General features: G+C 37.0%; 1 protein-coding gene across 4 annotated transcripts in view; it reads left to right on the forward strand.

Annotated features, from left to right (window-relative positions):
• WDR76 (WD repeat domain 76) overlaps nt 1-15,490 on the forward strand; it is a 57,124-nt gene that overhangs the window by 35,494 nt on the left and 6,140 nt on the right. For all 4 annotated transcript variants that reach the window (XM_032417069.1, XM_032417071.1, XM_032417070.1 and 1 more), the window contains 4 exons: nt 6,339-6,497; nt 11,783-12,000; nt 13,176-13,328; nt 15,152-15,205. In XM_032417069.1, coding sequence (XP_032272960.1) covers nt 6,339-6,497; nt 11,783-12,000; nt 13,176-13,328; nt 15,152-15,205 — 584 coding nt within the window. The remainder of the gene's footprint in view (nt 1-6,338; nt 6,498-11,782; nt 12,001-13,175; nt 13,329-15,151; nt 15,206-15,490) is intronic.

A 15,490-nucleotide genomic window follows, 5' to 3' on the forward strand; every position in this document is an offset into this window, starting at 1 on the left:
GTCATGATCTCGGGGTCCTGGAATCGAGCCCTGCATTGGGCTTCCTGTGCAGTGGGGAGTCTGCTTCTCTCTCTCCTCTGCCCCTCCCCCACCTGCTCATGTGCTCTCCCTCTCTCTCTCAAATAAATAAATCTTTTTTTAAAAAAGACTATATTTAAATTAAAAAAGAAAATTTAGTTCTTCAGTTACACTAGGCACTTTTTTTTTTTTTAAGATTTTATTTATTTATTTGACAGAGACATAGCAAGAGAGGGAACACAAGCAGGGGGAGTGGGAGAGGGAGAAGCAGGCTTCCTGCAGGGAGCCTGATGCGGGGCTCGATCCCAGGACCCTGGGATCATGACCTGAGCCGAAGGCAGACACTTAACGACTGAGCCACCCAGGCGCCCCTACACTAGGCACTTTTTAAGTGCTTAATAGCCACACATAGCTAGTGGATACTACATTGATAGTGCCTACATATAACATTTTTTTCATCTCAGAAAGTTCTTTTGGACAGTGCTGCTGTGGAGCAAGTTAATAACATTATTTGGTAAAATAATACTCAGAAATAAGATGATAAAACAAGAGAATGAGATGGAAAAGGGGATTGCAGAACTAAGGAAGCAAATTGAAGATCAAATAGAAACTAATAAATAGACAAAAGCAAGGAACAGAATAGACATTGCTGAAAACTAAATTACAGACATTAAAGATTTGAGGTAATCTCGAACACAGACAAGCCAATAGGTAAGGGAAGACAGTCAAAGATGACCCAACAGTGGAACAGAAAATATATTCAAAGAGAATTCTTCTGAAAAGACACAATGGAATTGGCAGATTGAATGTGTATACCATGTTCTAGGAAAACTTGAAACTTAAACGATAAAGAATTCTTTAGGCAGAATAAATAAATTATATTCAAGGGAAAGAGTCGGGCTTTTCTGTTTTCTACAACAGTATTTCATGTAATGTCTACAAAGTTCTGAGGGAAGTATGGCCCAGAATACTTAGCAGCCCAAGATACATTTCTAATTAAAGGCAGCTGGTAGGTATTCTCACATGTGAAAAAACTCAAGAAATTCAAGACCTGTGAGTTCATCTAGAAAAAAAAAAAGAGCAAATCTCAGCCAATTAAGAGTAAATCAAAATTAAGAATTGAGGTATGGAGAAGCTTGACAAAAGAATTGGTGATGGGCATTGAATCCATTCAAATGCAGAACTAATATTAAATAGCTATATGAGCTATGTTTATGGAACTGGATGTGAATGTTATCAACCTGGACAAAATAAAAATAATAATATAACAAAATATAGAGATGGAGAAAGGGGAGATTGGTGAAGGGATGAAAATAATGCTCTCAATCAACAGAAAATGTCTAAAATTGAGACATAGTTAAAAAAATAAAGCATAATGACTACCACTCCTTTTGTTTTATACTTTTTCCTTTTTAGGGGATATCGCTTGATATAGTTACAAATACAGTTGACCCTTAACATGGTTTGAACTGTGTGGGTCCACTTATACACGGATTGGAAAGTTTTTTGGAGATTTGTGACAATTTGAAAAAAACTTGTAGATGAACCATGTAGCTTAGAAATACTGAAAAAATTAAAAAAGGTGTGTCATGAATGCATAAAATACATGTAGATACTAGTCTATTTTTTCATTTACTACCATAAAATATATACAAATCTATTTTATAAAAAGTTAACATTTTTCAAATCTTCAGCAAACACAGATCCTATGTGGCACCATTCATAGTCAAGAGAAATGTAAATAAATGTAGAAATGCAGTATTAAATCATAACTGCATAAAATTATTGTTATACTGTTGTACTACTCTAAAAATCTCCTAGCTATTCCTTGAAACACCAGTCATCTCCATGTGCATGGTTTATCTCCCATAAATTGTGTATTGCTGAAAAAGTGATCTCTCGAGATTCTTGCATATTTTTCATTGTCTTTAGTGCAATACTATACACCTTGAGTAACACCATAGGACTCATATGAAGTGCCACTAGTGATTCTGGAAAGTGCGCCCAAGAAACAGAAAATTCAGGACAGTACAGGAAAGAGTTGAATTGCTTGATAAATACTATAAATTGAGGTCGGTAGCAGCAGTTACCCGGCATTTCAAGATAAATGAATCTAGCATAAGGACTATTGTAAAAAAAAAAAAGAAAAATTTGTAAAGCCCTTGCTGCAGCTACTCCAGCAGATGTGGAAAGCCTTGTACTTTTTGCAAAATACCTTTTTATCTCGTATTGAAGATGCTGCTTTTATGTGGGTATAGGATTGCTCTAAGAAAGACATACCTGGGGGCGCCTGGGTGGCTCAGATGGTTAAGCGTCTGCCTTCGGCTCAGGTCATGATCCCAGGGTCCTGGGATCGAGTCCCACATCGGGCTCCCTGCTAGGCGGGGAGCCTGCTTCTCCCTCTGCCTCTGCGTCTCTCTCTCTCTCTCTGACTCTCATGAATAAATAAATAAAAAAACATTAAAAAAAAAAAAAAAAAAAAGAAAGACATACCTGTAGACTAATATGATTTGAGAAAAATTGAAGTCATCATATGACAAAACAAATGGAAGGTGAAAGATCTGAAGCTGGAGAATTTAATGCCAGCACAGGATGGTTTGATAATTTTAGAAAGAAGTTTGTCTTAAAAAATGTCAGGGTAACAGGAGAAGCAGCATCTGCTGACCCAAGACTGCAGACAAGTTCCCAGACACCATTAAGAAAATTACTGAGAAAGGGTATCTGCCTGAACAGGTTTCTAATTCAGAGGAAAGTGCATTCTGGAAAAAAAAAAAAGTGCCACAAAGGACATTTATTAGTAAGGAAGAGAAGTGAGCACCAGGATTGAAGGCAGGAAGGAATAGGCTAACTCTACTCTTCTGTGCAAATACAGTTGGGTTTGTGATCAGGACTGCCCTCATCTATAAAGCTGCTAACCCCCAACCTTGAAGGGAAAAGATAAACATGAGCTGCCAGTCTTGGCTGTACAACAGGAAGTCCTGGAAACAAGAGCACTTTTCTGGATTGGATTCGTTAATGCTTTTTCCCTGAAGTCAGGAAGTACTTTGTCAGTAAGGGACTGCCTTTTAAAGTTCTTTTGATATTGGACAATGCCCCTGGCTACACAGAACCCCATGAGTTCAACACCAAAGGCATGAAAGTATTGCCCCCAAACATTGTGTCTCTAATTCAACCTTTAGATCAAGGGGTCATTAAGGACCTTTAAGGCTCATAGCACATGGTACTCTATAGAAAAGGTTGTCAACACTATGGAAGAGAACCTCAGCAGAGAAAACATGAAAGTCTAGAAAGATAACACCATTGAAGATACCATTGTTGTTATAGAAGAAGCCATGAAAACAAGCCTGAAAGAATAAATTCCTGCTAGAGAAAACTATGTCCAGATGTTGTACATGACTTCACAGGATTTATGACAGAGACAAGGAAATCATGAAAGAGATTGTGGTTATGGCAAAAATGGTGGGAGTGAAGCGTTTCAGGATATGGATCTTGGAGGAATTCAAGAGCCAAAAGACTCCTCACCAGAGAGAGGAATTAAGAGAAGAATGCTTGTTGGAGGTGAGTGCTTCTGAACCAGTGCCACATGATGAAGCAGTTTTAGAAAACAAATTGACATTAGTCAATCTGGCAGAAGCATTTTGATTATTCAAGGCTGCTTTTGACTTTTACAACATGGACCCTTCTATGGTATGGGCACTGTAACTAAAGCAAATGGTGGAAGAATTGGTACTATATATATAGAAATATTTTTAGAGATATGAAAAAACAAAAAAGTCAGAAATTATGATGTACTCCATAAGGTTACACTCAGTGTGCCTGCCTCTCCTGCCTCTCCGTCTACCTTCTCCACCTCTTCTGTTGCTGTCACCCCTGAGACAGCAAGACCCAGCTCTTCCTCATCCTCAGCCTACTCAGCGTAAAGACAGTGAGGATGAAGACCTTTATGATGATCCATTCCACTTAGTAAATAGTCATCCTGCTGTACAGTTAATAAATTTATCTGTTGTGGGATGCCTGGGTGGCTCAGTCAGTTAAGCGTCTGCCTTCGGCTCAGGTCATGATCCCAAGGTCCTGGGGTCAAGTCCCATATCGGGCTCCTTGCTCAGCAGGGAGTCTGCTTCTCCCTCTGCCCCTCCCCCTGCTCGTGGTCTCTCTCTCTCTCTCATGCTCTCAAATAAATAAAATCTTTAAAAAAATAAAATAAAATAAATTTATCTGTTGTATATGTGTCTGTCTTCATGTGAAAATCTAGTAACTGTACAACTATACAGCAAGAAGTATATGAGACATTTTTGTGTCATTATCATCCTCATCGCCTAAGTAGTCATTGTGTAGAACATCGTGTGCAAGACTTGTATGGAAGTGGATAGCCTTTCCTTACATAGGCATAAGGTGGATAGTATTTAATATAAAATTAATAATGTGTTAGCTTTCTTACTGTTTTATAATTTTGCTTTCAAAGAATTATATTACCATAGAGTATATCTTTCTCTCTTGTTATTGAAGAAACTATCAGCCTATCATCACAGATAAGTGGCTTTTTTTTTTAAAAAAAGTAACTTTCCAGTACTGCCTTGTGAATATGACTGTAATACCATATACCATAATATAGGGAGTCATTCATTAGTGTATAGGCTAGGCTGTGAAGCTATTGTATTGATTACACTAGGCTATCATAAAGCAGTCCTATTGCCACTTTATTATCAATGCATGAGTTGTTACACCTGTCAGTAAATATGAATTTGTTTTTCACATGTTTTCATTTTTGATGTTTAGTGTTAGTAATATGTATAATATCTGCAGTGTTTTGTATCATATAAGATAATATTGACAGGTACTGACATGATTTATCTAGTAAACAGATGACATAAACTTACAGTATTGAAAAACAATGCGGTACTGTGAATGTATTTTCTTTTCCTTATGATTTTATTATTTCTTTTCTCTAGCGTACTCTATTGTAAAAGTACAGTATATAATATGCATAACATACGAAATGTGTTAATTGACTGTTTATGTTATTATTAAGGATGTCAGTCAACAGTAGGGTATTAGTAGTTAAGTTTTGGGGTAGTCAAAAGTTATATGTGGTTCAACTGCATGGTGAGTTGGTGCCCCTAATCCCCAGCTGTACTCAAACTTCAAAAATTCCTTCAGCCTGATTTTCTTTTATTATTTTGAAGTGTAGTTAAATTTAATACTATTAAAAATGGCATATGTAGCATGATCTTATTTTTTTCTAAATTTCTTCTCTGTCATTCTGTTTAAGTACATATAAAGATATAATAGCTTAGTATTTTAATGATAATTTTAGGTAATTTTGGATTTGGAGTGATTTTTAATAATTGTCTTTCTACATTTCTGTATTTAGGTTTTTTATAACAATGGAGAGTTTTGTTTTTCTAAAAAACGGTATACACAAGTATGTGAAGATATTTACAGTGGTTAACTCTGGGTAGGATGAGGAGTGAATATGATTATAATTTTTTCCCTTTCTTTCCTTTAAAAAAATTCTTCTGTTTAAATTTAAAATAAAAAAAGAAGAAAACAAAAATGCTTGAGTATTTCAGAGCAGATTAAGCCAGATTTGGAGATGATAGTTCTGATTCATAATATGACATATGGCATAGGAATATAGCTTATCCAGGTCTGAGAAGTGATGATTTAGGAATTGGTAATCCAGTTGTGGAAAGGATAATCCCTAGAAGTAGTAATAATATTAATGTGGAATTGAAATACATGCATTTTTCATGGTATATTTAGGGGATAGAACATGGGGCTTGAACTCATGACCCTGAGATCAAGACCGGAGTTGAAATCAAGGGTCGTCAGAAGCCCCAGTGATAAAATATTTTTTAAATTATCACTTTGTGTCAGGACCAAATACCTTATGAAAATTGTGCTTAGACTGATTTATAGAAGCATGCTGAGGAAGCAAAGTAGTAATGGTATTGATATGTTTTTAGTATTAGGGAATTATGCTGTATGTGAAATAAAGAGCAGATTTCTCATTTCCTGAGGATTTCATGAACTAAAGTCATAATAAACAGTAATTTTTTTCCTTCTGCATTATGAGAAAACTAGTTTGCTAGTTGCTGGAAACTGTTAAATGTGACAGTATTGTTGGATTGAAAATTAGAAAAAAGTAATTTAGTGATAATAGAAAGTTTTTAGTTCTGACCTTCTGAATGAGGTGGGCATAATTACAGACTAAGAAAAGACTGAATGTAATACAGAATGTAATAAATAGTTTAATGACACAAAGTGTTACTACTTTTCACTAGTTTTTGTCTCTCTCCCTGCTCCCAACTCTCTTACAGACTCACCAATCTAAAGAAGGTGGAGTTTATGTTTTCCAGCCCCACAGTCAGCCAGTTAGTTGTCTTTACTTCTCACCTGCGAATCCGGCTCACATACTGTCACTGAGCTATGATGGCACGTTACGCTGTGGGGATTTTTCGAGGGCTATTTTTGAAGAGGTAAATGTTAATGTGTTTACATATTGACTTGAGATGATATTCTGGATTCTTTATGAAATGCCACATGAATGATTATTATACCAGAGTGGGTGAAGTGATATAGAATAGGAACTTTAGAAGTACACTACTTAAGTTTGAATCCCAGACCATCTGTTACTACTTGTGTGACCTTGGAAGTTATTTAACCTCTTTGTGCATCCATTTCCTTAGTTGTGAAATGGGATGGTAATAGTACCTACCTCATAGGGTTGTCATGAGGATTGAATGACTTGAGGCAGATTAATGAAGTGGTCAGAATACAACCAGACACATAAGTGTTTGCTCTTACTATTTTTTAATTTATGTAAAAGCTTTTATTTTGTATTACTATTTTTTTTATTATAGTTGACACACAATGTTACATTAGTTTCAGGTGTACTACATAGTGGCTCACCAACTCTATACATTATGCTGTGCTCACCACAAGTGTAGCTACCATCTGTCATCATGCAATGCTACTACATTACCATTGATTGTATTCCCTATGCTGTACATTTTATCCTTTTTTATTCCTGTATTTATTCCATTACTAGAAGCCTGTATCTGCCATTCCCCTTCACTCATTTTGCCTATTCTCCGCCCACCCCTTCGAATCCCTCTGACAATCACCAGTTCTATTTATGGTCTGTTTCTGCTTTTTTTGTTTTGTTCGTTTTTTAGATTTCATATAAGTGAAATCATGCTATTTGTCTTTCTCTGACTTAATTTCACTTAGCAAAATTAGGCAGTAATCTCTTTTATTTTTGCTTTTGTTTCCCTTGCCTTCGGAGACATACCTAGAAAAATGTTGCTAAGTCTGGTGTCAAAGAGATTACTGCCTATGTTTTCTTTTAGGAGTTGTATGGTTTTATTTTTTTAAAGATTTTATTTATTTATTTATTTGAGAGAGAGAATGAGAGAGAGCATGGGGGGGTCAGAGGGAGAAGCAGACTCCCTGCTGAGCAGGGAGCCCGATGTGGGACTCAATCCCAGGACTCCAGGATCATGACCTGAGCCGAAGGCAGTTGCTTAACCAACTGAGCCACCCAGGTGCCCCAAGGAGTTCTATGATTTTTAGATCTCACATTTAGGTCTTTAATCCATTTTCAGTTTTTACTAATTTATTAATTAATTTTTAAAGAAGCTCTACACCCAGTATGGGGCTTGAACTCATGATGACACAATCAAGAGTAGCATGCTCTACCAACTGAGCCAGCCAGGCACCCCCATTTGGGTTTATTTTTGTATATGGTGTCAGAAAGTGGTCCAGTTTCATTTTTTTCATGTAGCTGTCCAGTTTTCCCAGCACCATTTATTGAAGAGACTGTCTTCCCCATTGTATATTCTTGCCTCCTTTGTCATAGATTAATTGACCATATAATCATGGGTTTATTTCTGGGCTCTCTATTCTGCTCCGTTGATCTGTTTTTGTTCCATACCATACTGTTTTGATTACTACAACTTTGTAATATATCTTGAAATCTGGGATTGTGATCCTCCCCATCTTTGTTCTTTCTTAAGATTGCTTTGTTTATTTGGATTCTTTTATGGTTCCATACAGATTTTAGGATTGTTAGTTCTAGCTCTGAAAAATGCTTTTTGTATGTTGATAGGGATTGCACTGAATCTGTAGATTACTTTGAGTAGTACGGACATTTTAACAGTATTGGTTCTTTCAGTCTGTGAGTATGGTATATCTTTCCATTTGTGTCATCTTCGATGTCTTTGATCATTTTATAGTTTTCAGAGTACAGGTCTTTTATGTCCTTGGTTAAGTTTATTCCTAGTTAGGGGCGCCTGGGTGGCTCGCTCAGTTGTTAAGTGTCTGCCTTCGGCTCAGGTCATGATCCCAGGGTCCTGGGATCGAGCCCTACATCGGGCTCTCTGCTCGGTGGAGAGCCTGCTTCTCCCTCTCCCACTCCTCCTGCTTGTGTTCCCTCTCTCGCTGTGTCTCTCTCTGTCAAATAAATAAATCTTTAAAAAAAATAAAATAAATTTATTCCTAGTTATTCGTTTTGGTGCAATTTTTTTTAAGATTTATTTATTTATTTGAGAGAGAGAGAGTGGGGGTGGGGTAAGGACAGAGGGAGAGGGAGAGAAAGTCTCAAGCAGCCTCCGCACTAAGTGAGCACCTCACAACTGTGAGATCACGACCTGAGCCAAAACCCAGAGTTGGACACTTAACCAGCTGTGCTACCCAGGCACCCCTTTTTGGTGCAATTGTAAATGGAATTGTTTTCTTAATTTCTCTTTCTGCTACTTTGTTATTATGAGTGTATGTAAATGCAACATATTTCTTTATATTAATTTTGTATCCCACAACTTTCCTGAATTCATTTATTACTTCTGATAGCTTTTTGGTGGAGTCTTTAGGGTTTCCTATGTATAGTATCCTGACATCTGCAAACAGTGACAGTTTTATGTTTTCCGTATCAATTTGGATGCCTTTTATTTCTTTTTGTCTATTGTGCTAGGACTTGCAGTACTATGTTGAATAAAACTGGTTAGAGTACACATCTTTGCCTTGTTCCTGATCTTAGATGAAAAACTCAATTTTTCACCATTGAGGGTGATGTTGGGTGTGTGTTTGTCTTTCTTTTTTTTTTTTTTTTTTAAGGCTTTATTTGTTTGATGGCACCTGGGTGGCTCAGTCGATTAAGCATCTGCCTTCAGCTCAGGTTGTGATCCTGGGGTCCTGGGATTGAGTCCCGCATCGGGCTCCCTGGTCTGCCGGGAATCTGCTTCTCCCTCTGTCCCTCCTCCCACTCATTCTCTCAATCTTTCTTTCTCTCTCTCAAATTAAAAAAAAAAAAAAAGATTTATTTGAGAGGGAGTGCATGAATGAGCAAGGGGAGGGACAGAGGCAAAAGGAGAGAGAGAAAATCCTGAAATAGACTCTGTGCTGAGCATGGAGCCTAACTCAGGACTCGATCCCAGGAACCCGAGATCGTGACCTGAGCTGAAAACAAGAATCAGCCTCTCAACCAGCTGCGCCACCCAGGCAGTATATACCTTTCTGGACATTTCATATAAATGGAATCTCACAATTTGTAGTCTTTTGTGACTGCATTCTTTTACATAACAATGTTTTCAAAGTTCATCCATGTTGTAGAATGTGTCGTTACTTCATTCCTTTTTATGGCTGAGTAATATTTCACTGTATGGATATACCACATTTTACTCATCCATTCATTAGTTGATGAACATTTGGATTGTTTCCATTTTTTACTATTGAAAATAATGTTGTTATGGACATTGATGTACAAGTTTGTTTGTTTTTGATGTACAAGTTTTGTGTGAACATATGCTTTCATTTCTCTTGGGTATATACCTAGGAGTGGAGTTCCTTGGTCATATGGTGACTCTGTGTTTAATATTTTGAGGAACTATCAAACTGTTTTCCAAAGTGGCTTCACTATTTACATACTTATCAACAATATATGAGTATTCCAATTTTTCCACATCTTTGCCAACACTTACTGCTGGTGACTGTAGCCATCCTAGTGAGTATGAAGTCATATGCCATTATGGATTTGACCCTCATTTCCCTAATGATTAATGATGCTGAGTGTCTCATTTCCCTAATGATTAATGATGCTGAGTGTCTTTTCACCTGCTTATTGGCCCTTTGTATTTATTTAGAGAACTGTTGATTTCTCTAAATGTTGGATTCTTTGCCTAATTTTTAATTGGGTTATCTATCTTTTTAGTACTGAGTTGTAAAGTTTCTCCACTTACATATTTAAAGTCAGGTTTATTGAGGTATAAGTTATATACAATAAAATTTATCCTTTTAAGTGTATGGTTCTGTGAGTTTTGGCAAATTGTTTACACCTATGTAACTGCCACCACAATCAAGATACAGAAAATTTCCATCACCTGAAAAAAATCACCTTGTGACCTTTTGTAGTCAGTCCCCTCCCCCTTCCCACACTTGACAACCACTGATATGATTACTGTCCCTATAATTTTGTCTTCTCCAAGATGTCAAATAAATGGAGTCATATGGTATGAAGTTTTTTATGTCTGGCTTCTTTCACCTAGCATAATACTTCTAAGATTCATCCATGTTGTTGCATGTATAAGTAATGTGCCCCTGATACTACTGATGGAACAGTTACCTTGTGTTAGGCATTAATCTGAGAGCTTTATATATATGTTGTTAAACCTTATAACACCCTGTGAAATAAGTAATGTTATCCCCATTTAACAGTTGAGAAAACTGAGGTAAAGAGGTTTATTGGCTTGCTCAGGGACATAAATGGCAGTGCTAGAATTTTCACTTGGGTCTGACTCCACTGCAATTAAGCTCCTGCACTTAGCCATTTTAATATACTGACTGAATACTTCAGGTTTCATTTGAGGCTTTTTTGGATGTACAGGGGTTGTGATGCCTTCGGTATATTAATTTGTTAACCTCAGTTTATAATAGTATATATAACTTTTTATTAAAACTAAAAATCAGCAACTAGTGATTCAGTGTTAAGAATTGTGGTTAGGTATGCTTCCAGAAAGTGCGCATATACTTACAAGCATATGGAGGTAGAGTTTTTTTCCTTTGCACTAATGGATTCATACTATATACATTTTTGCAACTTGCTTTTTTCACTTGGTAGTATGGACAGATTGTAGTACAAATCTGTCTCATTCTTTTTAGCAATGCATGATGTTTCAAAGTAGAGATGTACCATCATTTATTTAAACAGGTCTCTTTTGGTGGACATTTAGGTTGCTTCTTATTGCTATTATAGGCAGTCTTGCAATAGGCGTCTTTATATATATCTTAGATAAATTATTGGGTCAGAGGGTACAAGCATTAAATATTTTGATACATGTACTCTGATTAGTTGTCAGAAATTTGTTATTTATTTATTTACACTTCTACCAAGAGTGAATGAGTGATGAGCATTTGGCCATATATATTTGGACTTGGTTGGCAAAATTACTTGGTATATTAAGGTATTTCAGTTGGGTGGAATTCACATTTAGTTCATTTCCTAGTAAGTGTCACAGAATAGATCTGCAGCTGAGGTTTATTGGATTTAAGAGATTTGGCATGTAACCCTGAGATGGGTGGATGGGCCATTTGATTGTAGGTGAGTCTCACAGCTGATCAGTGCCTTGGTTTCCATCTCTGTAAAACGAGATGATCATTTTGCCCTGTGCTTTCTGTGGGATGATGGGAGGATAAATGAAATTATTAGGTAAAGTGTTTTATAACTTTTTTACCAAAGAATTTATACGTTGGTTGTTATTTGTATCCTTAGGTATATAGAGATGAAAGAAGTAGCTTTTCCTCTTTTGACTTCTTGGGAGAAGATGCCTCCACTTTAATAGTAGGACACTGGAATGGAAATATATCACTGGTAGATAGACGGACATCTGGAACTTCTTACGAGAAACTTATCAATTCTTCTTTGAGCAAAATAAGAACTGTTCATGTCCACCCAGTGCATAGACAGTATTTTATCACTGCAGGATTGAGGTATGTTCTTCATAAAGTTTTGTGATTTATGCCTTTTAAAGTTAGGAATACTGTTCTATTTGTTTTTTAAAGATTTATTTATTAGAGACAGAGTGAGTGCAAGTGGGGGGGAGGGAGGAGAGAGAGAGAGAGAATATCCTCAAGCCAACTCTCTGCTGAGTGCAGAGCTCGATGCCGGGCTTGATCCCAGGACTGAGATTATGACCTGAGCTGAAACCAAGAGTCGGACGTTTAACCGACTGAACCATCCAGGTGCCCCGAGGGACTACTGCTGTAGTTTGGATGTCAAAGATAACTGACTTCTGTGATACCCATATAGCTAAATAATTTTTCTTTCTACGACAATTGAGGTTTTTTGAGTTGATTTTTTTTTTAAAGAGAGATTCTTTTGAAAAAAAAGATTATTTTGGATTTAATGAATAGTGAAAGTATTAAAACAAAAACACATTTTTGTTTTCCTTGACATGTGCATTTACTATTTTTTTTTTTTTAAGATTTTATTTATTTATTTGAAAGAGAGAGAACACGAGCAGAGGGGAGGGGCAGAAGCAGACTCCCTGCTGAGCAGGCCCAATGCGTAGCTTGATCCCAGAACCCTGAGATCATGACCTGAGCCAAAGGCAGATGCGTAACCGACTGAGCCATCCAGGTGCCCCCATATTCATTTACTTCTAGTCTTTTGAGAAGAAAACTTGTAGCGTGGCTCAGATGGTTAAGTGTTTGCCTTCGGCCCAGGTCATGATCTCCAGGTCCTGGGATCGAGCCCCATGTCCAGCTCCCAGCTCAGTGGGGAGTCTGCTTCTCCCTCTGCCTCTCCCCCTGCTTATACTCTCTCTCTCAAATAAATAAATAAATCTTAAAAAAAAAAAAGTTAAAAAAAAAAACTTGTAAAAAAAAAAATATGTGACCTATAACTTGGTCCATGTTTTTATTTTCTTCTGAGAGATTGGAAAACCAACTAGAATCTTGTCTCAGTATTATCCACTGGCTTCATATATATTCTGTAGTTATGGAATTTTTCTAATATTTCATTTTTTATCTATATAGTGTTTGTAAAATTATTACAGATCAGAGTGTTCTTCAATGTAATAAGTATTCTATGTGTGTGTTCAGCGCTGTTTGAGAGCTCACTACATGTACTGTGGCAACACTGAGAATTATTCCTCCGCTTACAGGGATATTCATATTTATGATACAAGGCACCTGAATCCCAGGAGAAGCCAGCCTTTGATTTCTTTGACTGAACACACAAAGAGCATCGCTTCTGCCTATTTTTCACCTCTTACTGGTAACAGAGTAGTGACCACATGTGCTGATTGTAAGCTGAGGTAAATTGGGGAGATAGAAATGCATTTTTTTTTTTTTTAAGATTTTATTTATTTGACAGAGACATAGCTAGAGAGGGAACACAAGCAGAGGGAGTGGGAGAGGGAAAAGCAGGCTTCCCACGGAGCAGGGAGCCCGATGCAGGGCTGGATCCCAGGACCCTGGGATCATGACCTGAGCCGAAGGCAGACGCTTAACCACTGAGCCACCCAGAAATGCATTGTTAAGGAATCTAAAGAGTCTGTAGCTAGTGTAAACCAGTAGCTTTGTTTACTACTGCTCCCTATTAAATTGCTAGTTTTATTGTTTTGTAGCCATTTCTATGTTCCTGGCCAAATCAGTAACCTGTATTTAAAGGTTTTTCAGCAGTTCTGGGGCCTGGAAATTTCCTTGAGTTTGGCAGGGAAGGTCTGTAGGTACCCCAGGGGGTAGATGTCAGGCTTTCCTTTCAGCACTGAATGATCCCAGAAGTCCCAATAAAACCAGGCTTGTGATATGTTGGAAGAAAGATAATTTTAACATAGGGACAAACTCTTAGGTTGGGGCTAGTGGGGTCTACTCTACACATGAAGTGCTCAGTGGAAATTGCAGAGCCTCAGGCCATGGGCAGGCAGAAAAGATAGTAATAATTGGACTTCTGTACAAACGATTGGATACAGTTTTATGGTTTTAGCTTTGGTACCTTTCTATAGCTACTTCCTAAAAATGGCTTTAAAAATGTAATATAAACCAGTTGAACCAAAAGCAGAAAATAATGACAATAAAAGAAATGTAGAGAAGTTAATACAACCACAAAGGAAATGATTCTATAATCCCTGATTTTCTTAGCATTATAAGCATTTGTCATTTTATAAGAGTTTTACTGTAAGTGATTCTGGAGTTCATTCATTATTCATTCAGCAAGTATCTGTTGAATGTATACTGTGGGCCAAGCTTTAGAAAGGCATCTAATTTCTGTTTAGACTCTTCTTTTGGGAAGAGCATGGTCTTCACTTTGTGACAGTTTACTAGAAACTGTGCCCAATTTCTAGTAAAGTTTGTGAGCATTACCAGGAGGGTACATTAAGAGATTTAGTCACTAGACAGTGGCAGCGTATTGTCCCCTTTCTACCCATACAGTTTTCTTTGTCTCAGAAGCTACCAATTTTAACCATTCCTGTTCATTTGCACTGCAGAGTTTACATTAGCTGTTAGTGATTTAGCTTTCTAGTAATCTAATTAGGCAATAAGCTGTAGGTGCCAAGAAACTACACTGGAATTGCTAGGTGCAAGAAGAAGGGGGAGGTGGTGTGATGTGGTTAGTTTCTTTACCTAGTGGAGGCTTCTGGACTCTTCGAGCTACCCCACAAGAACTCCTCCCCGTGGTTACTGGTCAGTCATAGTCTTGCCAGCATCTGGAAATGACACTGTTCAGTCCCTCAACTAATGAGTCTCATGGGGAAATTGCTCTTGATATGTGCAAAAACTTTTAGGTTATTTGTACATTTTCAGACCACATCCCTTTATATATGATCTATAATTATTGTGAATCTCAATATAGAATCCAGATTATCACTTTATAATGTGCATTTTAAATTTGGGGTAATAGTGTTTAAATAAATTATTTCTACACCAAACTATAAAGCACTGAATTTTATGATATTTCTTGTAATTTTTGTTAAATATATTAGCTGAAGCTTGTTAAATCCTGATTCTATATAAAGTAGCAATCATATTTCATGTCATGAACCAATGAAAAACTTGTTAAATACACTGATTTTCTTTCAGAAAATTTTTAAGAAACAGTAAAAAGGGTGTTACTTTGTTCTTGATCTTTGTTTTGCAGAATCTTTGACAGCAGCTGTATATCCTCTGAGATTCCTCTGCTCACTACCATCAGGTAGGTTTCCATATGCTGGATAATGTAGACCCTGGATTGCTATTAGCTATATGTTGGAGTGCACACATTAGACATCTGATTGTCAAAGAGATGTAATAGGTTTGAATTTTTGTATTACACTGTTTAAATGTCCCACGTTGCTAGTTCCTATCCTAGTTCCAGAAGGGTTCTTGCTTTCAGGTTCCCTGTATCTTTTAAAGGGTTCAGTCCCTTTTAGTTGGTAGTTGTTCTTTGCAGCTGGGTGGTTATTTTTGGTTAAGGTGAATGACTTTATTCCAACTTGAA

Source organism: Phoca vitulina, unplaced genomic scaffold (genome assembly GCF_004348235.1).
Source record: "Phoca vitulina isolate PV1807 unplaced genomic scaffold, GSC_HSeal_1.0 scaffold20, whole genome shotgun sequence".
In the NCBI taxonomy this organism is placed as follows: Eukaryota; Metazoa; Chordata; class Mammalia; order Carnivora; family Phocidae; genus Phoca; species Phoca vitulina.